Source organism: Microtus oregoni, unplaced genomic scaffold, assembly GCF_018167655.1.
Source record: "Microtus oregoni isolate MIOR12 unplaced genomic scaffold, Mior012 000014F_ref0000157, whole genome shotgun sequence".
Taxonomy (NCBI): Eukaryota; Metazoa; Chordata; class Mammalia; order Rodentia; family Cricetidae; genus Microtus; species Microtus oregoni.
The window spans coordinates 3039118-3054494 of record NW_024543073.1 but is presented as its reverse complement, the minus strand read 5'-3'; the positions used below and the strand labels follow the sequence as shown (position 1 = coordinate 3054494).

The 15377-nt window shown below is 42.5% G+C and overlaps 1 protein-coding gene and 1 pseudogene across 1 annotated transcript in view; one reads left to right on the top strand and one right to left on the bottom strand.

The window, feature by feature from the left end:
- Positions 1-276: 276 nt before the first annotated feature.
- The window catches only part of Snx18 (sorting nexin 18), a 31806-nt gene continuing 16705 nt past the window's right edge, over positions 277-15377 (bottom strand). Inside the window, exon 2 of the mRNA XM_041663451.1 lies at positions 277-2901. Within this exon, the coding sequence (XP_041519385.1) occupies positions 2648-2901 (254 nt within the window). The 3' untranslated portion in view covers positions 277-2647. The remainder of the gene's footprint in view (positions 2902-15377) is intronic.
- On the top strand, positions 7987-9190 carry LOC121455762 (annotated as a pseudogene).

The following is a 15377-nucleotide window of genomic DNA, read 5'->3' as shown; positions in this document are numbered from 1 at the left end:
CCATAATAGTACCAGGGACGCCTGGGAAATCCTAACCACTACACTGTTCTAGTCAATGTGATTTGATTTGTGTTTCACTTTCAAATGTGCTTGCCCATTCTGGGTTTGAACTGTGCCTTCAGATACAGCCGGTCTCACTGCACCATGGCTACAGCCCATAAACAACCCACTGCTTCTGATTAAAACAGCAAAACCAGGCTCAGGGGTGGACACCCTTGCGTTAGGCACAACTGCGTGTCAGAATTTCAAATTCTAGAAATAAAGACAAATGATGGCTCGAAGGGCATGATAGTTTATTTAAAAAACAAAAACAACAAAACAAAACAACGACAAAAAAAAAAATGGTACCACACTGGTCATGGTGACCAGCATACACACAATGGCTTTTCTCTTGGGTATAAACATCGCAGTATTTTTAGATACTGAAATGTTTCAATAGGACCAAGAACGTTAAGAGAATAAGGATCTTGGACATAATGGACGCTAGGAACTCTGCTGCTTTAACCCACAGAATTCACTGAAAGTCCCGTGAATCAGTGGCATTAAGCTATGTGGTTAGGAAGGACAAAGGTTCTCTTAGAAGGCGGCAGCATGAAGTTATATTTCTTTGTATTTTAATCTTTAGTTTTTATAATTTAAGTTATGTCCACCCTGGCTAAAGCACAATCATACAAGATACCTCAGGTAATTTCCTTGTTATTATTGCACAAGTTTAGTAATTTTACTCAAAAAAAAAAAAAATCAAACCACCGTCAAAACAAAAAGGCAAATAAATGTGACTTTCAAAACAACTGGAAAGCAGAGCTTGCTTGTTCAATACCAACGCAGACTTAAATTAAACGCTATCATTATAACCTCCAAATTTCTGCAATAAAATTAATTTTTAAATATATATGGGCTTTCCTTATCTAACTGGACTTTGCAATCAACACTAGGAAGTCGCTTTTTAAGGGAGCACAGCTTCTGGCGACAGTCCCACGTGTCTGTAGTAAAGACAACGCAACATGATGCCAAGTCTGGCTCTAAGTTCTGAAGTATAAGAATTTGACCAGAGATCAAAATTATCATAATCTCTTCTTAAAAATCCAACCCATATGACTACTTTGAGGAGCGTAAATGCGCTGTTGAGTAACTATCCCAGGAGCCTTTCCTTTTGGGCCTTTCTGCGAGCTGACCCTTTCATGTAACTCTGGCTCACCCCCTTTGAAACTGGCCTCTGGCCTCCCATGTCACCATTTCAGTACCAGGGTTTCTGGGGTGGCGGAAGTGTAGTTCACAGGACAGCAGATGCAGGCACTTCAACCTTCAGTGACAGCTTTGACATCTGCAAACTCAAGAACCACATCACTTAACTCAACAACCACAAAGAACATGGAGATTTGTGCTTTTTAAAAGAAGCTGCTTTTGAAACCTTTTGTTGTTGTTTTTGCTTTTTTTGGTATTTATAAGTCATTTGTAGTTCCCTTATAATAATAAAAGACTATACTCAAAATAATTTTTAAGGTTAAATGTTCTGGGGGGGATTTATCAATATTCAGTTTTTAAAAACACAGTATAAATCAGTATTGTTTTTTCTTCAGTACTGGAATAGTAGAAATTGTTTCTGGTCCCTCCTTAAGTCAACCAACAGTTCTCACTGTGTAGAACACTGAAATTTACAGACATCCCTGAAATTTTCTGATTAAGTAAACGAGTGAATCACAGTGGCGTCTCATTCAGTTAACAGTGTAGATCCGTTTAGAAACAGAACAAAAAGCTGAACATTGAAAGAAAATTTCAAGCTAAGAACAGAAGAAGACAGAAGGAAGCCTCCCAAGAACTAAGAGCGAGTATGCTGTCTCTCACTTGCTCTTTCTATACTGTCCCCCCACTGGTTGGACTCCTCCTCCTCCACGCACTAAGCGCATTTGCTGAAGTCCTTACGCCCGGTCTGCAGGACCCTTGAGTCACGAGGCCATCCTCCGACGGCCTTTTCCCCATTCAAAGACAACATCGCATCTCACTCCTCTGTAACCGCCAGCATCTTAACTGTCTGGGCACTGATGGCCACTGATTCTCCCACCCGCCCCAAGAAACATGAGGTTCATCAGTTTGTCACCAATGCACCCGCCTTTCACTCTTCCCATCAGAAAAGTGGGGGCGTGGACAGGGGTGGGACAGAAATGAAAACAACCAGTCTAAAGGCACAAAGTCGCGTAGCTGCTCTAGTTGGAGTTTGTAAACAGAGAATAGGTTGAATGAAGGTCATCTCGATCTATGAGAATAAAAAGGCATCCACAAGCAGGCTTTTATCCAGCCAGCTTCTTTGAGACTCTTCATGGGTTCTGAGGTCTACAAAGTATACACTAATATACCCATACTTCAAAAAGCAATAAGGCAAATAGTATAATCATTATCCAAAAGTTACAATGGTAGTGTAGGCATACATAGTATAATTTAGTTACAAAGTGTGGTACTGTTTCTGCTACATAACCATATTAACTGTTTCTTTCCTACATAATTAGATATCCAGCCGGGTTTCAGGTGAACACAAAACCATCCTTGGACCACCACCTATAGTTGGCAATAGCTCTTTGAAAGCAGTTTTTACTCGGCTGTAGGAACTATCCTTGGACTGAAAACAAGTGCACAGCCCCATGTCCAGCCATTAGACGCTGTCGTATTTGTGAAGAGCTTCTTCCAACTTCTGGGTCACTTTTTGGAAAAATATTATTTGTTGTTGTAAAAAATGCTGCATCTGTGATTTAAAGTCTCTCACTCGAATTTGATGGAAGTGATGGATCTCGGCCAACGTGGCGAAAGAAATAGTGTTACAGCGGTCTTGAATGCCGTCAGCTTTCTGGACCTCCATCTTCCCTTCTTCCACGTGTCGCCTACTCTCCTTTACTTTGGTAAGAGCTCCTGCGGTCAAAGAGAGCAATAATTAAAATAGGTATATGCCCAGCCCAATGGCAGAGCTAAGTATCACTCAGGGACTTAGGTACTGTTGGTACTTGTCTAAATTACTTCAATGACCTTCGAATTCAAAATGGTAACTCTAACTACCAACTTAAAAAATAGTCTGATTTCTGAAAGCTATACCACGACTCCACCTCCACTTATTCAACCAATGTCTTCCATACTGATCAAGCCCCTGGAGTATTTGAGATGCCAAATCCAACAAAACGGTGTGAGAAATTGTCCTTTCAAAGATAAACCCCAAACCTGCAGTATTCATGTTTACAATGGATAAGACTGTTATACTCATGCATATTGAGAGAATTATCTGCTGAACAATACCCCAGAAAGGATGAAATCCCCTTTCCTGAGAAAATCTCAATTAAAAAAGTTGTTGTGTAAAGTCAGAACCAGTCCCTGAAGCATGTCAGGACCAAGTCAAGTTGGTTCTGGAAATCAAGCCACAGTGGGAGAGGGGCTGGGTAGTGCCGCCAGCGTACAGTGAGGCTGTCAGGGTATCTAAGCCCATGATGCATAGATGCATGCATGCCTGGCCTGACAGCACCTGCTTGTGGGAGACCCTACACGGGACACCAGCATCCCCAAGGATTAGAATGCGTCTTCTCCGGACGTCAGGGGCGATGGGTTTTATGTTTACTCTGATGACTGCTTCAGAAGGTCTTCAAAAGTACCACAGCCTTTTATCTAGAAAGTTCTCCAGGGTGCTGTAGGTGGGAGCCATGGGATCAGTCATTCTGGCAGGAGCCACACAGAATGTTCTCTCCCCGAGAACCACATGCCACACAGTAGGAATAAAGGCGTTCATTGGTCCTGAGGGTTGAGAGATGTCAATGCTCGCATGGCCTGGACACATTTTAGCGGTGTAAGAATGGAGATGCTCTAGGCATCTAGAATGCACCCCTGTTGCTAACACACCCTAAAAGGCGAGATGACCGAACACAGAAGCCAGGGACGGGAGCTAGCAGTCTGTGAGTGGGACACCTGGAGAAAGGCAGCCTTTCACTTAGGGAGCTCGCTCTTACCCTAGTAGGCCCTCCCTGCTTCCTAACTCCTTCAAATCTGCACATCAACAGTGCAAACTGGTGTTAAACAAAGATGAAACAGTGTGCTTTTCAAAAATGCTCTCTTAATAATACCTGTGGAATAACACCCAAGACCCCACATATACCAACCAGGCAAGTGCTCTCCCACTGAGTGCCGCTGTGTCCTCCCACCCTGCTTCAGCACTAGACAAAAATGGGAAATGAAAAACCGCCAACAGCAAATTGTATGCAGAGAAATGCATGTCTGTGGGGGAATGTCCTTTCCCACACATTTTTCATGTATTCATTCTAAATAAGATCTTTCATTGGCATGGGCAGAGTCACAGAGCAGCAGGGGCAGACATCCATGCCTGAATCATTTTGCCCTGTCATGGGCATCATTCCGCCCTGCCACCAAGAAAAGGATGTCCTGCAAGGCCAAGGGGCAACCACATGGTTTCAAGACTACCCCTGCCAAGCTAAGGGAAGTATCAGACCTTCAATGTTTTTCCTAGCCCGGTAGCATTAATATTAGCCAGCTCTATATTACTTTTGTTTGGTTTTTTGAGACAGGGTGGTCTCACCATAAACTCCTACCTGGCTCAGAACTCCCTCTGTAGACTGGGGTAGGGGGAGTGTGATCTCACAGAAATAGCTCTGCCTCTGCCCGAGTGCTGGGATTAAACATTGCCTGGCCCTGCCTGCTTTATATTAAAAAGATTTGCACCCACTCTCATGCCTTCTGTAATATAGTGTGTTTGTTATTTTTGTAAGGTTTTCTATTTACATAAAGAAACAAAAGACCAGGAACATTGAGAGGCAACACTCTAGAAAATAATATTTCAAGAAATAATCAAAGATATAAAACCCATGTTTTAAAATGACAGAGAGAGAAGAAAGAGAGAGAGAGAGATGTTTTGGTTATTTGTTTTCTTCATTCAATTTCAATCCAAGGTATCTCTGGAAGCCACAGTCCACGGTTCAAATGAACAGGAGAAGCTCCACACTGAGCCACTTCCAGTCTGTACAGCCCATGCTGCTCAGGTGCGGAGGCAGGGGACTGTAGTTGCTGTCTCACTGTAATATTCTTCTGCCTCTTCAGCGGTGAAAGACTGAGGCATGGCCCAGGAGGACACGAGTGTCCCCTCAGCTGAAGTCTAAGGAACTTAGAGGCTTCCAAGCGTGTATGTACAAGGGGCCAAGGAAAACGTCAAGACCGAGTTCTCTCCCACGTGTGACTCTTCTACGTGGTAAAGGGGTTGTTATATTTGCAGCCCACGTAAGGGCTCTAATTCACTAAGGAATACTGATGGAGAGCTTAGCAAGCTTAACAAGCTGGCTTGGTGAATGGAGCAGGCAGAATCAAACAGTGAACTCTGGCCCCACCCTCTTGAGCTCACCAGGAAGCCATGTGAAGCACACTCAGGACAGATGTACCAGCCAGACACAGGGAAGCAATACCATGAAGGGTAGAATTCTGCATGGGAGTTGGATGTGTCTGCCACAGGTAGTATGAATCATGTCATGACAGAAAATGCCGCAAGGGCCAGCTAGAGGCCATGTGCTCTACTAAAGGTAGTGGGGGTACAGGAAAGGGCTAGATTAGAAATAGACGGACAGTAAACGGTCACTGGAAAAAAACAATAGTCCTGATATATCTAGGTACCACGCACACAGTCTCTAACCTTGCCACAACTTACAGCAGATACTATTCTTACTTGAAGAACGCAGACGTTAGAGTTGCTCGTCATGTGAGCTTACAGTCACCAGACAGCCCTGTGAGAGGCTGAGGAGGGATCGGAATGTGTAATTGATTTCAAAACAAACACCACAACTACACAGCAAAGGAACAGGTGCCTGGACAGGCAAGAAGAGCGGCCTTAGGGCAGGCTGTCCTGCCTACAGGTCAGTCAGTGCTTCCGTCCTGGCCACAGACGTTGTCTCCTTTCTCACTTTCCTCATTGTAGCTGTCGGGGTGGGGATGGGGGAGAGAAAGAATACGAAGTGTGTATGTGAGTGTGGTGTACACATGGCAAATGCACACTTGTGCAGACTCCAGGAGGATAGATGTGGGGGCGCCCTGGTCTATCACGTTCCACTTTACCCTAACTTGATTATCTCACAGAACTTGGAGCTGGGCTCGAGGCTGGCAAGCCCAGTGACCCTCCTCTCCTCTCTCAGACTACCGGGATTATCATCAGGTGAAGCCACACCAGCTCTGTGATGTGGATGCTGAGGCCCAAACTCAGCATCTCATGTTTACTCAGCAAGCACTCTTACACAAAGAACCAGCCCTCCGCCAGTCCCCTGGCTTTTGTAAACCATGTAATTTAAAAGGCATTCTGAATGAAACTATTTGTTTACATTTGAAATTTTTCCTTTTACTGATCTAATTCAATTAACTAATTGAAACTGTAAAACCTTTTGTACTTAAAGATACATGACGTTCTTATCTTAAATACTGAAAAAGCACACACTGTAGTATTTGAAAGTCTAAAAACAAACTCCGACTAAGGAGGGAGTTCCCTGTTTTTGTTTTTTCTTGTCTTCTTTTTTCTCTATCTACTTAGATGCTACTTGGAAGATGGCATAAATTGTTGTAGGCGTATTAAAGAGTTCCACAACAGCCCGGAATGGAGTGTAACAAAGGTTTATTTATTTGGGGACAAAACTCACAGTAAGGGTAGTGACCTGTGGTCCTCTGTGTGAGCTGGAAGCTGGACCAAGCAGAAAAGGGGCTGCTCATGCTTTTTGTCTGTGCTCATGGTACCTCCCATAATACCCAAAATGGGCTGGTATCTAAAAGGCTCTTGGCTGAGGGAGTTCCCATAATACCTCCCTCTTTTGTCTAAATAAGAAGGTTCTAAGCCTAATACAAAACTATCTACAATAAGAACAGGGAAAAGAAGAGGCAAAGTCATACGTAAAAATTAGAATTACAACGAGCATGAACAACATCAAGTGAGAGACATAGCTAAATGTCCAGTCTAAGGTAATTAGCAAAGAGCACAGATTATTTCATAGTCCCGAGGCGTTTAAGTCTTATATTAAAAATGTCTTAGCTAAGTCATGAGAGGAAAGTAGCTATGACTATCTAGCCTTCAACTCCATCAAAGACCTAAGTTATTTAAATGCCTGAGTTATTTAAATGCCATATTCTACAGTTCTTTGACGTGTTTGAATATTACCTATGTGGAATGCAATCTCTGTGTATCTAGAGAACCTCACTAGTCTAACTATACATATGACAAACATGGGTGACTATTGACCTGAAATTCTTTTTTGTTGAGTTATTGTTGTTTTGTTTGTTTATTTTTCAAGACAGGATTTCTTTGTAGCTTTGGAGCCTGTCCTGAAACTACCTCTTGTAGACCGGACTGGCCTCGAACTCACAGACTCTTAATACCTATATAGCTTAAAGACTAAGTCTTCACATTCTAAAATTAAGCAATCTTTAAACAATGTGCAGCAAATGAGGACAATTACCACAAAATGTAAGCAATATATATAAGTATCTTGATCAGAGGTAGAAATGTATAGTGCAATATGATAATATATCCTAAATTTGCATCAATATACAAAATATCTTAAGCAGAGGTAGAAGCATTCATGCATAAAATATGACAGAATAACTTTGCCTAGGTGTACAAATATTTTAAACAGAAATAGGAGCATATTCAATATAACAAATACAATTTGAATTTGTATTAATATACAAGAATCTATACCAATACAAATTGTCTATAAGTAATAATTCACAAGTTGATATATTAATTTACCTATTATCCCATCCCATCCATTCCCGTTTTTGTCCCCAAAAGAGATCCGTGAGTCTACTTCATTTCCACCCCAATCTATATAACTTATAACCAATCCCTAACAGATGATAATTGTCCCTAACCCTGAGGACAAACGTTGTTGGGAGAGGGGACATTGTTTTTTAGAATTACTTCCAGCTGTCATGGGGGAGATGTTATTTCTATGGCATCCTCTAAAAACTAAAATAATGGCTAAATTTCCAGATTACTGTCTGGTAAAATTGCAGATAGTCTCTCAGTAGTCGGTAGGGTTTTTTTGAAGTTCTTATTTGAAATTCTGGCCAGAATGTAAAAGGCACACCATCTCAGCTAACCAAGTTGGAAATATCTTGAGCACTTTGTAGCCCAAAACCAATCTTAGAGTGGTGCTATCAGCATAATGGTATCATATGAACCAGGTGGAAACACTGTGGGGCCCCATCTTCTTCCCAGAGACTTCAGAGATTACTGTTGGAAAATTTTTCACTGTGGAAATCTAAAACATTCAAAATGGAAAAAAATTAACATATATAGACATGTATTCCAAGGGACCATAGAGACAAAAATATATTTGTGGAGAAGTAAAATTTTTGAAAGCTTTTTTGAAAGAATTTTTGCTGGCTTTGACGGGGGTGAGGCCTGGGTTCGTGGTAGAGTAGCATGGAGGAGGTGCACAGTGGGAGGAGGAGCTATGAGCCTGGCACGGAGCGGCCGCGGCCATGGCGTACACTAGCTCTTCATCTACACCATCATTGGCAACACAGGTGTTGGTAAATCGTGTTTCTTGCTACAGTTTACATACAAGGTTTCAGCCAGTGCATGAGCTCACAATTGGTGTTGAGTTTGGTGCTTGAATGATAATACTTGACAGGACACAGACAAAACTCCAGATCTGGGGCACAGCAGGGCAGGACCTTTCGCTCTATCACAGGTCATATCACAGAGGTGCAGCGGGGATTTTACTAGTGTAAGATATCACAAGGAGAGACGTTCAACCACTTGACAACCTGGTTAGAAGACGCCCGTCAGCATTCCAATTCCAATATGGTTATCATGCTTATTGCAAATAAAAGTGACTTAGACTCAAGGAGAGACGAGAAAGAAGAAAAAGGTGAAGCTCTTGCACTAGAACATGGACTTATCTTCAGGGAAACTTCTTCCAATGTGGAGGAGGCATTTATTAACACGGTAAGAGAAATTTATGAAAAAATTCAAGAAGGGGTCTTTGACATTAATAATGAGGCAAATGGCATTAATATTGGCCCTCAGCATGCTGTTACCAATGAAACGAACACGGGCAACCGAGGGGGAGAGCAGGTGGTGGTGGGGGGGGCTGCTGTTCAGTCATTATTACCGGCTAGCTGCCCGATGGAGCCACACATTCTGTTCCCCTCTTTCCTCGCGCCCAGCTAAGACATGGAACTATCTGAAATGGTTTTATGTCACAGGGACTTTAATCCTTAAGATTCTTGTATAACTTTGAATAAATGGTTAATGTTCATTATAAAAGACAGATTTTGGAGACTGTATTTATACCTATTTGCATTTGATTTCTAGGTCAATTGATATGATTATTTTTGTTAAATGTTGTCTTGTGTCCTTAACTACGAGCTGAATTGTATTGAACACTACAAAGCCACTGAGAGTATTTTAATCATTTTGTGTAATTAGGTTTCCACACCTGTGGTTACCTAATGTTTAATACGATAGGACTGTCCTCAGAAGGTCTGTCAATTTTCAAGAATATAAAGACAGAAGGACTCTTTGAATTCTGTATTTTTGTATGTATGTATAGTTTAATAACCTGCTTGGGTGTGATTTGCCAAGCTTGAAGTCTAATGCATTTGCATAAACCCTGCACTATTCAGCGCTTGAAGCTACAGAAGCATTGCTTGGACACTGACTTGCAAACTTTTTGACATCGCTAATGAGCATGTTCATGTTTTCTTGTCACTAGTCCAAGAAGAATAAGCTTATGTGTATTACTAAAGGCTGTGTGTGTGCTAACCTGTTTTAATGCCAAAAGCTTGCTATTTGTCCACAATTTCTTGAGACTGCTTCACAGAAAGATTTGTTTGCCTTAATGAGTGCTGTTGGGTACAAACACGGTTGGGATGGGTGGGAAGGGAGGAAGTGGAAATCCCAACACTAAGCGACTCCAAGAGTGAGCCCACCGATAGGGCATGCCTTGCCCTTTAACTTCCCTTAGACACATCATGTTCCCTTCCACTCACTCGATTTCTAAGGATATATTTCATGCAGGACAAACAGTTTGTCAGCCTTGATGGACAGTGACTGTGTGAAATTTTTCTTTCAGTGGCAACCTATCTATAATCTTTTAACTATGGTAAGCTTACTGTCTGTTCTGAGGGGATGTGATGGAAATAAATCTACCAGACAGAAAATCCTGGTAAAGGAGAGAAGCTTTAGTCGTTTACTCGCTGTGGTGGTTTTATCCTTTCTTCTTCTCCCTTGGCCTAGAATGAGATTGCTACAGCAGTGCAAAATAAAATGCTATGTAATTCTAAAAAGTAAAGGGAGATATGATATAGAGATGAATACTCTGCATTGATATGGATCTTGGACTATTGATACAAAGTTAAGGTCAATTTTATTACACTTTGTATATGTATTTCTGCTCTTTTGTTTAAGGCACCGTGTTTGTGCAGTTCATCTAAAAATAAAATGTGTAGTTAAGAAATACAGATTAATAGTCATCTATAATAATCAAATTTTTAAATATGTTAGTTAGGTTTTCTAGATATAGAGATATATTTCAGCTAGATAGATAATCTTCAACCCTTCAAAGACCTACAGAATATGGCATTTAAAATGTTTTAAGAACTTTTCTCAACAGTGAGACATGTCTGCTTCTGGCAGCGCCAACTACTTCACAGAGGTTCATGGGCACTGAAGAAACTCACTATGGAACTTACCTTCAATGTGACAAGGCTAGCCATTTGGGCAAGAAACTGCTTTTGCCTGGACTGCTTGATGGTCAGCTGTATAAACTGGACATGTAAGACCCACAGAAAAATGACCACTGAACTTGTCTAAAGGAGATAAGACAGTCCTTAAGGGTCCTTGCTTCATGCAAGAGTCTGCCAGACATTCTGCAGGACACAGAAAAAAGTGACTGACAAACTAACAATATAAGCAGAACTGCCTTTCAAATTTCCTGCTTCATGGAAAAGTCTGCCAGATGCTATGGGCCTGTAGGCTGAAGATGGATGCCCCAAGGTACAGAACTATGGCTGACAGTCTAGGCAGTGAGATGTCTCTGTAAATTCTAGAGCTTTGGAAGTTGGTTACAATGTACTTCTTGTTTATTTAGGTAATATATCTTTCTGGGGTCTTTTTAGGAAGTTAAAGACAGATAGTTATAGTTTTCCTTAGTTATGATAAAAAATAAATTAGATATGAAGTTTTAGACTCACAAAGAAATATTGTAACTGTAATTCTTGCTTGATACTTGTTTTGTTATATGTAATTTTATATTAAGGTTAAAACCTTCCTTTTTATTTAGACAGAAAAGAGGAGATATTGTGGGATTTCCCTCTGTATGTTATGAATATGTTTTATTACCATTGGTTAATAAAGAAGCTGCTTTGGCTTATGGCAGGGCAGATTATAGGTAAATGGGAAAACTAAAGTGAATGCAGGGAGAAAGAAGGTGGAGTCAGGCAGACTCCAGGAGAAAGATGCCAGAATCTACCAGTAAGCCACAGCCTCGTGGTGGATACACAGATTAATAGAAATGGGTTAATTTCACTCGGGAGGCAGAGACAGGCGGATCTCTGTGAGTTTGAGACCAGCCTGGTCTACAGAACTAGTTCCAGGACAGGCTCCAAAGCCATAGAGAAACCCTGTCTCGAAAAACAAAAAAAAAAAAAAAAAAAAAGAAAGCAAGAAAAGAAATGGGTTAATTTAAGATGGAAGAGCGAGCTAGGAATATGCCTGAGCTGTTTGCCAAACAGTGTTGTAATTAATATAGTTTTTGTGTAGTTATTTGGGTCTGGGTGGCCGGGAAATGAAAGAGTAGTGTCCGTTATAAATTGCTAACTCCAATCCAAAATATTAACACATAGCTGCTTTAGAATTGTATGGGTTTATCTAAAAGGTAAACAGGAACATTCTGGCAAATAAAAAAAAAAGTCACTATTGTAAATTAAAGAGAAGCAGACAGAGCATTTGGAAGACGAATGCCAAGAGCCAATTCTACTCGGACTTTCAGTGTGGCCCACTTAACAGGAGTCAAGTTTGCTGGTCTAGCATGTCAAGACGGCAACAAGGTAGATGACCAGGAGGTGTGTCTATGAAAACTGTCTCCTGTGTAAGGCTCAATCCTTTCCCAAGGTAAGAGCACACAAACAGTACATGAAGGTATTAAAGGCATGCTGTGACTGTGCAAACAAAAAGACCAGTGAGCCCGCTGTGCAGTCAGGGGGGTCACCCCTTGGCGGCTGAAGCAGAATTATAGATTCCAGGCCACTTGGGCTACACAGGAAGACCCTGTCTCAGCCTGCACCCCGTCACTCATGGTGTGGAGCGAATCTTGTGAAATGACCTCTTTTAAATGAAATATAGCGAACTCACTTTCTCCTAGAGAAATAAAACAAACCAATAGCGATAAATTAAAAAACTAAATGAAAGAGAACCACACAGCCTCTGGGTAGGACAGCAGCCTACCAAGTTCAGAATCCTAACTTCAGGGGCCTTCCATATCTGATACAATATAAAAGTTTCTTTTTCATAAAAACTAAATTTTTCTTCTTAGCACAAGAAGGCCATTAATTTTTTTTCTTTTTAACAACCTCTAACAGACAGAGAGCTGGTATGTTTCCCACCCCAGGAACAAGATTAATTATTACAAAAGCTAATTTTCTATCTCAGACTGAGAGTGAACAGAACACTGACAGATTTAAACAAGCCACGCCACACTTCTGAGGGTCCAAAAGCTTCACTCTGCCCCACCTCCACTCTCTGAGCTCAGTGTCTGAGTTCTCAGCAGAGCAAATAAAAACCACATTTTCCCAGAAGGCAATACTCTAACAACCTCAGCGGTAAGTACGCAGTGTGACCCAGGCTAGAACTTGGGCTGTTACAAATCGCTCATTCCCACAGCTGACAGCTCTGGAGCCGGAAATTATCTGTGCAGCTCCTGACACTTCGCACGTTTCGTGTTTAACACGCTGAAGATCAAACAAAAAGCAGTGTTTACAAAATTTCCAGGCAAACCTAGCTTGTGAGAATGAGGAGCTGGAGAGGGAAACAGGGCCGGAGTCAGATCAATGCAGGCTTGCTTGTTCTACAGACATTTTCAACGTGCTTTGTAGGGCTTCAGGGACAACTGCAGAGGTGCACACAATGCAGCCAGCTGCAGTGCCCAAGTGGAGCATGACAGCCACACTGCAGCATTTTCTCCAACCCTGGAGGACAGGAAATAGAAGCTAAAAACACTGCCCAGAACAGAACAACAAAGGGAACACACATTTCCATCAGAGAATCAATGGGGAGACAGGCAAAGGTTCATTTAGCAGGGACCTGGCCCCCCGCAAACACATTATCACCATGTTGCTTTCAGAACCAAACAGGGAGATGAAAGAATGGGGCAAGAAATTACGTGGTGAGGTCTAAGGTCAAGAGAGCACTACTAAATAAAAGAGTCCCATGATGCCCATGATCAGGGTGACAGTTCCTAAGTGAAAGAAAGAAACGTACAGGTCAGACAAAAATACGGGCCTGAAAGAAGTACTAGTAGTCAAGATACACATGAGATAATTCTTAGTCATCAGGAAAACATAACTAACTACATAATCCAACTACAGTGAGACTCCATCTGGCCATGGTCAGAATGCGTGCCATCAACTTCAAACAAAAGCAAAGCAAGAGAAAAGTGAACGCTGAGAGCACTTGCTGTTTGGAAGCAGTTTACACAGTGCAGGTGGGAACATAGATTAACACAGCCACTGTGGGAAATCAGTGTGCAGGGTCCTCAAAAAATTAAAAAAGAACTACCATGATTCACCTACAGCATTTCTGGGTGTAGACCAAAGGAATCTAAGTCAGCATGCAATAGACACCTTCATCCCATAATTACGACAGTGCTAATCACAACAGCCAAACTCTGGAATCAGCCTGAAGCCAATGCCGCAGGTGTACAAAATGGAGTATTACTCTGTCATAAAGAAGTATAAATTGCGGCTGCAGAGATGGCTCAAATCAGGGAGGTGCTTGCCATGTAAGCATGCAAAACTGATCCCAATTCCTGGTCCCCACTAAAAGCTATATAGGGGAGTACTCTTGTAACATGCCCCAGACACTGCTGGCCCAGAGAGGCAGAAGCAGGAGGGTCTCTGGGGCCAACTCTGGGCTTGTTGGTAGAGCAATCTGGCTCCAGATTCAGTGAGAGATCTAACGGAGGGACACACTGCACACACATGCACACACACACCGACAGGTACACACAGGAGAACTGCAGAATGGTGTCAGCTGCAGAAAAATGTCACGCTACATGAGCTATAACACTCAGACAGTACCACATTTCTCTCAACCTAGATTTTCTTTAGAAGACAGGACAGCAGAAGGGGACTATTGGGGAGGAGAGAAAGGGGATCAGGGGGGATGAAGGAGACATGAGGGTGGGGCTACGGCTCAAAGCACATTCCAAACCTGCATGAAATTTCCTAAGGAAAGGCACTGCTTCCATTCAGTGAATTCGTGCTGATAAATAAAATGGCTAAGTGACTGCCAGTTACAGCTTCTAAGGGGGCTCTACTGGGCTAGCAGACAGACACGAGCAAGCAAAGTGCTCATTTTAAAGGGGTCTACAACGGAGTGTGGTGCGTTCTTCAGAAGTATGGGGAACACGCCCGACTCAGAGCGCTTGCCTCTTACAGGGAGGTGATGCAAAGCAGCGCAGTCTCTTGAGTCACCCACAGGAAACCAGCTCCTGACCTGTACTCCAAGCACAGGAAGGGGCCTGAAGGGAGGCGGACACTTAGGCAACATCCCCCAAAGGCAGAAGTAGCACAGGCTGTCCCAGAGCCCTTAGCACATTCTACCTAATGGTTCCTTCCTGTGAGCTCTGTGGTAGCGTATGGCATGACATACTGAAAAGCTTACATATTGAGAGGGACGGTTCTGGTGGGTGCTTGGTTGACTTATTAAATTAGTTTGGCAAATTATATGGAGCCCTCAATAGGACCAAAAGTTCACTTGGCTAAATAAAACTGTATTTCTAAAGGAGCGGCAGGAGCCCTGAGGCCCGGGCTTCCACAGACCGACTTCACCCCATCACTCCAGGCCTGACAGACTCTGAGGAAGATGAACTGTGGCTCAGGCCCAGGAAAGCAGGGCACAGCTGGTGCCAGGTTCCCCTATTATCTGAAACAGAAGCTTGAGAGAGTTCATGGTATAATTCTAAAATCTTCCAAGAAGGAAGAGGTTGTCACTTGTCCAAAATGTCCCAGGGCTATTTGTTTCAAAGAAGCCACCATTCCCACCTGTGGGCCGGCCTGGCCCTTTCCACTCTAAGATGAGGCAGGTGTCTGCAGGAGGCTGCCAACAGCTTTGCGGGCATCCACAGGTAAGATTCACA